This window comes from Muntiacus reevesi, chromosome 1, assembly GCF_963930625.1.
Source record: "Muntiacus reevesi chromosome 1, mMunRee1.1, whole genome shotgun sequence".
In the NCBI taxonomy this organism is placed as follows: Eukaryota; Metazoa; Chordata; class Mammalia; order Artiodactyla; family Cervidae; genus Muntiacus; species Muntiacus reevesi.
Genome location: NC_089249.1, coordinates 84,223,894 through 84,235,981, shown reverse-complemented (window position 1 = coordinate 84,235,981; position 12,088 = coordinate 84,223,894). Strand labels below are relative to the sequence as shown.

General features: G+C 44.7%; 1 protein-coding gene across 1 annotated transcript; it reads left to right on the top strand.

The window, feature by feature from the left end:
• The first annotated feature begins 1,020 nt into the window (after positions 1 to 1,020).
• On the top strand, positions 1,021 to 2,343 carry GJA8 (gap junction protein alpha 8). The gene has a single exon (XM_065927065.1). The coding sequence runs from the start codon at positions 1,021 to 1,023 to the stop codon at positions 2,341 to 2,343; it is 1,323 nt and encodes a 440-aa protein (XP_065783137.1).
• The last annotated feature ends 9,745 nt before the right edge of the window (positions 2,344 to 12,088 follow it).

The following is a 12,088-nucleotide window of genomic DNA, read 5'->3' as shown; positions in this document are numbered from 1 at the left end:
TATATATATCACTCTCGATTTGAAAAGCTATTAAGAAAGGTTTCCAGGTTTCAACCTAGAGAAGAGAAAACATAAATGAGGAGCACAGGAGTCATAGAACTGTACAGTTCCAATCACAGGCAATGAGTCCCAAAGGGGTGGCAAAAATAACCTAGCAGAAAGAACTGCTGCTAGCTCTCTGATCTTGGACAACTTATTTAAACTCTCAGAGCCTCAATTTTCTCATATGATAGAATCAAATTAGTTAAACATTTATCAAGCTTTCATTATGTGCTGGGCTCTGCGACAGGCATTGGGTAGGTCTTGCAGTATCAAAGTGAATGAAAAAAATGTAACGTCAAAGGTTGGCAACAAAGCAGATATTCAAAAAATATGTTTCCTTCCACTTCCCTTTCAACATACGATCATTGTATACCCCAACACAGTCACAAGTAAGGTTACTACAGGCAATTTCATACATAGGAAAAAATTTGGTGGAGGCGGGGAGGCAGACACCAATGGATTAGAACATTTTTTCAGCATTTTGCCTCATGAACCTCAGTTCAGCTTGTGGTCTTGACTTAAATCCATGAAACCATGAGTTTCTATTTATGATCAACAATGATTTCTTATTTGATAGGCAGTTCAAGGCTTATACAGACGCTGCCTCATTTATCCTTTCAGGCAGCTTGTGAAGTGAATGAGAACCCATTTAACAGATGAGAAAGTCAGTGGAAGCAGATTCTTTTATGCCTCTTTTGTTCCCTGGAGTTGGTGATGGACAGGGAGGCCTGGCGTGCTGCGGTTCATGGGGTCGCAAAGAGTCGGACACGACTGAGCGATAGAACTGAACTGAACTGAACTGAACTAGTACTAGTACTAGTCTGCACAGAGGAAACACTCAAAAGATACTGTTAACTCACTGACCGTTTCAGCCACCCATGAAGGGGAGGTACCCCGAGAGTTAGCAAAAAGAGGTGGATTCCGGATTGCACTGTGGCCGCTCAGCTTTGCCTTCTCCTTCCTGCAGGTAGGTGAATCATGGGGGACTGGAGTTTCCTGGGGAACATCTTGGAGGAGGTTAATGAGCACTCCACGGTCATCGGCCGCGTATGGCTCACGGTGCTTTTCATCTTTCGGATCCTCATCCTCGGCACTGCAGCAGAGTTCGTGTGGGGGGATGAGCAGTCTGACTTCGTGTGCAACACCCAGCAGCCAGGTTGCGAGAACGTCTGCTACGACGAGGCCTTCCCCATCTCCCACATCCGTCTCTGGGTCCTGCAGATCATCTTCGTCTCCACGCCGTCGCTGGTGTACGTGGGGCACGCGGTGCACCACGTCCGCATGGAGGAGAAGCGCAAGGAGCGCGAGGCCGAGGAGCTGAGCCAGCAGTCGCCGGGCAACGGTGGCGAGAGGGCGCCCCTAGCGGCGGACCAGGGCAGCGTCAAGAAGAGCAGCAGCAGCAGCAAGGGCACCAAGAAGTTCCGGCTGGAGGGGACCCTGCTGAGGACCTACGTCTGCCACATCATCTTCAAGACCCTCTTTGAGGTGGGCTTCATCGTGGGCCACTACTTCCTGTATGGTTTCCGGATCCTGCCTCTCTACCGCTGCAGCCGGTGGCCCTGCCCCAACGTGGTGGACTGCTTTGTGTCACGACCCACCGAGAAAACCATCTTCATCCTCTTCATGCTCTCCGTGGCCTCCGTGTCCCTCTTTCTCAATATTCTGGAGCTGAGCCACCTGAGCCTGAAGAAAATCCGATCCGCCTTCAAAAGGCCAGTGGAGCAGCCACTGGGGGAGATTCCTGAGAAGTCCCTCCACTCCATTGCCGTCTCCTCCATCCAGAAGGCCAAGGGCTACCAGCTCCTCGAAGAAGAGAAAATCGTGTCCCATTATTTCCCTTTGACGGAGGTGGGGATGGTGGAGGCCAGCCCCCTTTCTGCCAAGCCTTTCAGTCAGTTCGAGGAGAAGGTGGGCCCGGGGCCCCTGGGAGATTTATCCAGGGCCTACCAGGAGACACTGCCTTCCTACGCTCAGGTGGGCGCCCAGGAGGCAGTCGCGGAGGGGCAGCCCGTAGAGGCGGCCGCGGAACTAGAGGTGGGTGAGAAGAGTCAGGAGGCAGAGAGAGTGAGCACAGAAGGCCAAGAGACCCTGGCCGTGCTGGAAGCGGAGAAAGTGGAGCCCCCCGAAGTGGAGGAGGAGGTTGAGAAAGAAGAGCCGCCGCCTGAGAAGGTATCAAAGCAAGAGCTGACGCCTGAGAAGGCGCCTTCGCTGTGTGCGGAGCTGCCAGGGGACGACACCAGACCCCTGAGCAGGCTGAGCAAAGCCAGCAGCCGGGCCAGGTCAGATGATCTCACCGTGTGAAGCGGTGCCAAAGAGAGAAAGAAAACGCCTGAGCTAACTAACACACGGCAAGATGAAACCTAAAGTTGCCGACACGATTTGAGTCTTCTCTCCCTCCCCTCACACCCCCTGGTTGGACGGGCACCGTGGTAGAACCGTGCATGCCGGACAACCAGGAAACTGCCTTTCCCGGGTACAAAGGCTACCCAGATAAACCCATTGTCCCATCAAAGTTCCCAGTCTCGTGACTGCCCTGCCCCTCTCCACAGCCACGGGCAATTCTGCTTTCATCCTCATTTCCCCATAGAAAGCCTTTCAATCAGAACTGATTGCCTCAGAGCTTTTTACCAGCCTTGTGGCAACTTTACAAACTCAGCTGAACTTTACCAACTCAGCACTTCCCTAGCAGACACCGTGTGGCATATATCAGCCGTTCCAAACGTAACCGCCTACAGGAGGCAGGCGGTTTAATTGGTGAAGTGGTTTAAATTGGTGAAGTGCACCTCTTCTAATGCCAGGCGACGGCTGGGGCAGTGAAATTTGGAGAGCAGAAGGCAGCTGCTCGGTTTCAGGCAGCGATTACCAGACAGTGTTTCCTGGCCATCTGATTTTTCAAGAAAAGCCAGAAATCCAAATGTTCAAGTGAAGTTTTCCACATTTTTAACATTGCCAACCAAATTTTAAATATGCCATGTGAGCTCCCCCCTCCCCCCCAAAAAAATGTGCAAGCCAAATTTAACCTGCAGGGCACCAATTTGCAAGTTCAGCTGATACTTGTGAGCCCAGCTTCCCTATGGAATTGGTCATATTATTTATGGTCTCAACTCATTTCTGTGGCTTCCAAACCTCATTTTACCATTTTGGAGTGTTTGGTTTAAATCATCAGTGCAGGAGATGTCCAGAGTTCTCACTGGCGTTTCTTTTGGGTCACAGTAGCCCTGGGTTCTGATGCAATTACAACCCTTGTATTAGTGGGAATTCTGCACTGGGCACCATCAGAAAAGGAGAACAAGACTCCATACTCTCTCCCTGAACTGAAAATGTTTTAAAAATCCCGGTTGCCGTTTTCTTCCCTAAGGCAGGAAAGATCCCTTTCTTTCCTGTCCTCTTACAGCTTCAACACTCAGCCTGAAATCTACACCTCCTTTTATCAGGGACTGGGAACAAACCTAGCTCTGAGCCAGACAATAACTCCTACTGGCTTGTCTTGAGTAGAATCAGCCCTCAGGCCTTGCTCGGGCACAAGATGTATACCAAAAGAGTCACCAGAGGGCCACCAGGGAGAGCTTCTTACAAACTGGGAACACAAACAGCCAGGGTCCCTGTCTAGTCCCAGGTCAGACTTCTTCCCTGGAAGGGACCTAGAGGCTGAAGGGAAAAGATCTTCTACCCTTTGTGCCCCCAACCAACACTCCGCAAATCTAGAAGCCAATCAGGGGAAATCCTCAGGTATAAGCACATATTTCACACACACAGTAATTTTATCTAGAGCCAACCAGTTCCCAAAGCAGAGGGAGAAACTGGTAACCAAGATGGTTCATCTAAACCAAAGCTATGTTTCTTGGGTTGCAGTGCCAAGGCTAGGTAGAAGAGATAGAAACCAAGTTGACATCACAGGGAACTAGACAGGAGAAACCCAGAGCCGGAGAAAAACAGCCTTCATTGTATGCCCCCCATCCAGCACCACCCCCCAAAAAGGCAAATCCCTTGTGCTGACCTCTGGTTACCACCTTCCTTTTGAGATATTCATTCTAGATATGCTATCCAGACCAAAGCCTCCTCAAAAACTATTCCTCCCCTGTGACAGTTTTCCCACTCCTTGGTGCTCCATCCTAAAGCAAAATGATCTAAAAATTAAATTCATTCTAAGATATGATTTTTTTTGTAATTACTCCAGGGTAAATTTACATTTTAAAAGAGAAAGCCTAAAATGTATTTTACCTAGGTTAACTCAAAGTGACAAACTTTCAGTGAAGGAGTATATCAGGCAGTGGACAGTTGAACAGGTGTATTTATCTTGTGGACCTGTGACTTTCTGGCGACTACCTGAATCTTCCTTCCCCTTTCCATCAGCGCTATTCCAGACAGACCATCTTCTGGATTGTGAAAGAAATAACAAAATCCCATGCCTGAGAACTGGACATTATCACACTCCTCTGCCCCCAATGGCTGCACTATTGCTCCAACAGTTTTGCTCCTGAAGACCCATTTTAAGAAGATGGGTAAACTCAGAACCTGAGAATAGCTCAATCGCTACCAGAATAAAGTGTCTATCTCAACTAGGACCTAATCCAGAAGAGAAAAGAAAAAAATTGCATCTTCTTCTAAGTGAAAAGTGCTGGTGCTCTTTGGGACCAGCAGCAGATGTGTAGGTGAAGGCTGCTGGTCTCCTTGTCTGGTTGTTTGTTCAGTTGCCCAGTAGTGTCTGACTCTTTGCGACCCCATGGACAGCAGCACGCCAGGCTTCCCTGTCCTTCACAATCTCCCAGAGCTTGCTCAAACTCATGTCCATTGAGTCAGTGATGCCATCCAACCATCTCATCCTCTGTCACCCCCGTCTCCTCCTGCCTTCAATCTCTCCCAGCATCAGGGTCTTTTCTCCTTGTCTTGGCTGAGGCCTAAGTGTGTGTGTGTGTGTGTGTGTGTGTGTATTTCCTTGAGTAAAGTGGCATCCTGCTTCAGAGTCTGTCCCTACCCCACCATCGTGGAAGTTGCCATCATCCCTCTCAGCCTTCCCAACAAGCAAGGAAGCCTATTTCGGAAGAAACAGACCGAGGCATCAAGGGACCATGAATTATTTTTTTCTTTCTCTGCCACTTAGTAGTTGTGTTATTGTCATCTCTTAACCTCTCTGTACCTCAGTTTTCTGTCTGCAAACTAGAGATAGCATTTGCCACCAACCTACCTCCAGGGGTATCAGAAGGATTAATGAGCTGGCTGCCAACTCTAGACCTTGAACAGCAGGGAGACTGAGAAGGACAGGTGGGTAGCTTCTATCTGACCCTCTTGACCTGCCTGACAGTTTTCTGGTGAGAGCTTTTCAGTGTGGACTGGGCACTCTGGCGATGTTTTCTCGGAAAAGACTCAAAACAGAATCTTGACCCCATATGTTTGGTAGGAACCTATCTGACCTTGAGACACAGCTGGGGACAGAAGGGTAATTACTTTCTACCTGGGGAAAGTGTTCTTTTATGCTCCATCTTAAGCTGCCACACAACTGCTGTCAGGTTCCATTCACAGGCAGCAATGTGTCTGTGGAGGACCTTACCCAGTACATCTGGATCCCTCAGCATCTATTCTGAGGCAAATAATTATGACTGACTCAGGATTATCACCATCCCTGGGCTCCATTAAGGCCAAGCTTTCAATCCTAATCCTGGTCCTGCCTTTGTTAGACTAAACCTTTACGGTACATGGAACTACCAAAAAAAAAGAAGCATTGGACAGCAGGCCATCAAAAGTGCAGCTCTCTCCAGAAGCAAAGGACTAACTGCCCAAAAGCAGTTATAACACCTTCATTAGGGGAGATCTGTGACCAGGAAGGATAGAGTTCCGCAAAGCTCAGTGAGAAAGTTTCAAGCTTGGCTCTGGTAATCCCTGGGTCTCATATTTGGGTCATCATAGAAAGGCCTGTCTGCTTTTCATCATGACTCTGTTACTTGGCACCCACATGAAGCTTGCAACATAGAGTTGGACAAATATTCCTGAAGGTCAGTGCAACCTGGGGATCAGATTTTCCCACAAGGAACACTGAAAGTCAAATCAGAAGTGTGGGTTGTACCTCTCTGACTCTGGGAACCCCAAGATGTCATTTACTTGCTCCATATTACAATTTTCCTTAGGTAAATTGTGGGTAATAAGTTCTGCCCCCTCCTCCACGAGATAGAGCCAGTGAATTGATATGCAAGAAATACTTGGAGCATACTAAAAGAAATAAGTGGGGTTTTTTAATTCACTTATTTAGAAATGAAAGGGGGGATGGTCATAAGTCTTTATTATAAAATGCTGACTGAAGAAATAACAGTCACCACTTTCAAATGCTGCACAGATTGTTAACTAAGCAACTGGTTAAAAATGAGCCAATGAGTAAAAATGAAAGAAGAAAATGAGAGTGATGGGGAGAGATCAATTTTTCTGTAGTTTTGAATTCCTGAGAATTATAACGCAAAAAAGAACATCTTTGATCATGCATGAAATTCATTGCTGAAAGTGGTGCTGAAGGATTCAGCTCACTAGGGCCCCTATGGAGAGATGTACCAGCCCTGGGAATCAAAAGAGCTGCATATAGCAGCTCTTAGTCCAAGCCATGAGGAAGGCCTGGGGTGAGACGTGTGGACAGCTGCTTTTCCTGAGTTCCTAAGGAGGGTCCCTGAGGCAGCTCGGATACCACTCAGACAGCACCTCCCACCCACCCCCAACTCCTTCTCACTCCTTTCCCTAACCTTGAGTTACCCCCGACCATGTGCATTGTGTGCAAATGATCACACAATCCAAGGTAGCAAAGTGTAGATGAAAAACATTTGCCTGGTTGGATGGAAACTCTTCTAAGCATAAATACAACGTGTAAAGCGAAGTAAGTATGTACCTAGAAGTGATAGTGAAATAGGCAGGGAGACTGTCCCTTCTTGTAATTATTGTATTATAACTAAATATGTAATTGGGGGAGAAAGAAAAAGGACAAAAAATTCTAGGTTCAACAGTTAAATAACAGGAAAGATTTTTATGAAGGACAAGTCATCTCCACTATCCTAGACATTGCTGCTCCCAAAGTCTGGAGAGAGTGGTACTCAATATGACCAATGAGGGAGCAGTGGGATACATTGCAGTCTCCAACCAAGGCATTCTGGAAGTTCTCCAGAACAAAGGATATTCTGGAAGAATTCATAGTCACCTGGAGAGAAAAGCAGATACTTTCACTGCCTTTTTCTGCAAATTTCCATCTATGAAACAGGATTAGTAAAGACTCAGCTAAGGAACATATTCAAAACAAACTTCCTAGAGAAAACCTCTGGCAAAGGCATTATTGGGATTGTGTCCTGAATTCTCCAACCTTCCACATCTTTATGTTAGAGCTAATAGTCACAGGTTAGACTGTTACAAAACAATAAAACTAACTTGAATTTTCCCTGTCTTTGTGTTTTCTTTTGCCCTGTCAGCCATGCAACCCTGTCAACAGACTTCAGTTTCTGGTGTTCTTCCTTAAAAATTAAGGGGTTGAGGAACAAGAGCACTGGGGAAAAGGGAGGGAGGCAGTGGTAAGTTTGTAAATGTGTAACAACCAGCTCTTTTCCAGGGTAAAGAGGCCCTGGTTTGTAGTGTTTGTCAATTTCCTTGGTGTAAATTCTCCCACCATCTCCAATTTCAACTCACCAACATAATGCCATTGAACATAAAGATGAGATGTATAATAGCACAATATTATAAATATTTCTATCATACAATAGATATAAATAATATCAAGAGCATAAATAATAGTAAAATAATTAAGAAGTGATAAGCTTTGAGTATTACCTTTGTATCATTTTTAAATTCATGTAATTTAATTGTCAGTAATTACTGTACTTAGAACTGGTGCATAAAATTCCAAGAAATTTAGCAAATGATTCTTACAAACCAGTACAAGTAGCTCCAGCACACCACTAGGTGGAATGGAGGAGAATCTGATTCAGAAAGACCATGAACATCCTCTTTATTTGTCGAAGGTTGGTCAGTCTGTCCCCTCCCTCACTGTACACAAATCTCAGGAAAAATCAAAGTATATTTCTTTGGCCATTTGGGAAGAGACAAAAGAATAGGATTTGTTCGCTCTTATGTCATTGAGAACTATAGGAAGAAGTAAAGTTATTCATTACAGATCAAAATACATCAAATAAAATTAGCCAAAATATTCTGCCTGAGATTTATCACTTCACTTCTCTGCCTAAAATCCTTCAGTGACTCAATTGCTTACCCCAGGTTCTAAATTCCTTAACATGACTTACAAAGCCTTTGTAAGTGACTACAACCCATTTAGAGAAGACCTCTGTTTTTACTTGCCCAGAATCTATTCTCCCTTCTGCTCTAATAACATCTCTATTGGGATTTATGCTTCCTCAATTGGACATAATCTTGGTGGGATTCTTAGTAACATTTTTTTTTCTGGTTACAGCTCAGAGTTTTATTCAGCAAACAAAAGATAGTATACCCTTGAGGCGAGAGGGCAGACCGACCCCAAAGGAGAGCCCTCAATCCATCATGGGTCAAGTTTTGTTTGTTTGAACTCAAATGAGCCAACCATACACTCTCTCCGTGGAATGTGAAACTTGAGTGTAGTAACAGAGACTGAAACAGTAGTTGGGATTCATTTATCTTGACAGAACCCCTTGAAGAGATTCACCATTAGTTCCTGCTTACCTAGATTTCTGGCAAATGCTTAGTTCCTCTTTTACATATCATAGTTCACCAACCTTTCTTCAGTTTGCTAAGCTACTCCAGAGTTCCTTTTTTTTTTTTTTAATTTAATGTTGCCAAAATTATTCTTGTTGCTTACAAGCTTCTGACTGGTAGGTACACCACATCCTAGCCTCATCTCCCACATTTCTAGCTTCATTTCTAGCCTCATCTCCCACATCCATCCACTCATGCATATGCCCCAGTCTTACAGAGCCATTGGCTGGTCCCCAATATGGACAAGCCTGACATTTAGCGATGAAGGAATTTCATAGTATTTCAGGACTCTGCCCTGTCCAGCCTTTTTTCTGTAATCAGCTCCTTCTCATTCTTCAAGATTCAACTCAATTGTCTCCTTCTTTATGAAATTTCACAAAATTCCCTATACAAAGTGAGTTGCTCCCTCCTTTTTGATCCCTTAATATTTGTGTACACTTGATCATAGCACTTATCAAAAGTGATTTCAAAAAGAGACTTCATATTATTATATAATCTCTGAATATTCAGTACTTAGCACAGTGACTGGAACATAGTAATGTCTGGGGAATGAATGAATGAATACTACTTCCAGGGCAGAAAAGAAATAATTGGCTAACTATGCCCCAGCACCAGAGCAGGCTGACACTATAAGGAATGTATCTGAGGAAAAGCTTCCCTGAAGGTCCCAGGAATTCCAGGTTTAAGGCACTGGGCTTGTTTTATCATAATTACAGGAAAAAAGAGAAATTTTTTGATGAATTGCTGGCTGTCATCACCCAGAGCAGCCTTGGAAGCCATATGTCGACAATGGCAGTCAGTCTTCAAATGACTGTAGACTAGAGGATCACTACCACCCCCACCAACACCTCTTCCAATTCCCATGAATTGGACTTTTGGATTTCACATGAAACAAAAAATAAGCTTGTGTTGTATTAATTCTCTGAGATCTCAAGTTTATCTGTTATCAGGCCTAGCAGTATCTTTATAGAAATTGAGGTTAGATGTGGCTATAACAAAACCCTAAGATATTCGGCTTTAGCTTGACAGTTGAACAGTGAGTTGGTGAAGAGATGAAAATCAAAGGTTACAATAATTGAGGACTTCCCTAGCAGCCCCATGGTTAAGAGTCCAAGCTCCCAGTGCATGGAGTCTACATGCCACACCCATATACTGCAACTAAGACCTGGCACATGCAAACCGATAAATAAATAACTTTTTTTTTTTTATTTATTTTTTATTTTTTATTTTTCAGTGGGTTTTGTCATACATTGATATGAATCAGCCATAGAGTTACATGTATTCCCCATCCCGGTCCCCCATCCCACCTCCCTCTCCACCCGATTCCTCTGGGTCTTCCCAGCCCACCAGGCCCGAGCACTTGTCTCATGCATCCCACCTGGGCTGGTGGTCTGTTTCACCACAGATAATATACATGCTGTTCTTTCGAAACATCCCACCCTCACCTTCTCCCACAGAGTTCAAAAGTCTGTTCTGTACTTCTGCATCTCTTCTTCTGCCCTGCATATAGGGCCATCGTTACCATCTTTCTAAATTCCGTATATATGTGTTAGTATACTGTAATGTTCTTTATCTTTCTGGCTTACTTCACTCTGTATAATGGGCTCCAGTTTCATCCATCTCATTAGAACTGATTCAAATGAATTCTTTTTAACGGCTGAGTAATATTCCATGGTGTATATGTACCACAGCTTCCTTATCCATTCATCTGCTGATGGGCATCTAGGTTGCTTTAAAAAAAAAGGTTACAAAGATAGAGCCTCAGACTATGCCATGCAAATATTTAGTAAAAAATGTAGTCTGTGATGATTCATGTATTAGTTATTTATTGCTTTGTAACATATCACTCCAAAACTTCATGGCTTGAAGTAACAATGTGCATGTGTGCCAGCTAAGTTGCTTCCGTTGTGTCCAACTCTTTCCACCTCCATGGACTGTAGCCCATCAGGCCCCTCTGTCTATGGAATTTTCCAAGCAAGAATGCTAGAATGGTTTGCCATGCCCTTCTTCAGGGGGATTTTCCCAATCAGGGATCAAGCCCATATCTCTTACATCTCCTGCATTGGCAGGTGGGTTCTTTACCACTAGTGCCACCTGGGAGCCCCTGAAACAACAATATGTATTATCTCTTATAGCTTCTGAGGGTCAGGAACTCTGGAGCAGCTTGGGGTCTCTCATGGGGTTGCAGTCAGATATTTACAAAGTCTGCAGTCATCTGAGGTTTGACTGAAGAGGTAAGATCCACCCATTCACATGGTTATGTAACCAGAAGGTTGATGCTGGCAAGTTAGTTTCTCTCTACTTGGGCCACTCCATGGGTCTGCTTGAGTGTCCTCAAGAACCAGTGGCTGGTTTCCCCTAGAACAAATGAATCAAGAGATCAAGGCAGATGCTTCAATGTCTTTTATGACCTAGGTTTGGAAATCACATACCATCACTTTCATTGCATTTTTAGTCACATTCTCTCAGATTGCTCCATCTACTGTGCAGAGAATAAACTAGAGAGGAGCAAGATTTGAGATAAAGATGCCATTTGATTCAGAACTACCTCTGACTCACCTGAACCAATCAAAGCCCTGGACAAGGCGTACTAAGTGCACACTAGGTCAACACCAGGGTCAACACATCCAAAATGAGGCTAGATAAGAAGAAAGAACTAACACGCATAGCCAAGAAGGTTTGGAAGAGTGGTGACCAACTTGTAAAGAAGTTCAGTCACATGGATGTTAATCTAGGGTGAAGAGTTTTGGAGACATTCTAAAATCAAAAGCAGGGGGTAGCAGTTCCTTGGGTAACCCGCATCAGTCCTTGACCAGGACACAGGTGTTAACAGTAGGGAGAATTTTGAACTGTTGTTGTTCTTCAGTCACTCAATCATGTCTAACTCTTTGTGACCCCATGGACTGCAGCACACCAGGCTTCCCTGTACTTCATCATCTCCCAGCGCTTGCTCAAACTGATGTCTATTGAGTTGGTGATGCCATCCAATCATCTCATCCTCTGTCATCCCCTTCTCCTCCTGCCTTCAATCTTTCCCATCATCAGGGTCTTTTCCAGTGAGTCAGCTCTTTGCATCAGATGGTGGAAGTATTAGAGCTTCAGCATCAGTCCTTTCAGTGAATATTCAGGGTTGATTTCCTTTAGGATTGACTAGTTTGATCTCCTTGCACTCCAAGGGACTCTCAAGAGTCTTCGCCAACACCACAGTTCGAAACCATCAATTCTTTGGCACTCAGCCTTCCCTATGGTCTAACTCTCACATCCATACCTGACTACTGGAAAAACCATAGCTTTGACTAGATGAACCTGTTGGCAAAGTAATGTCTCTTTTTTATATGCT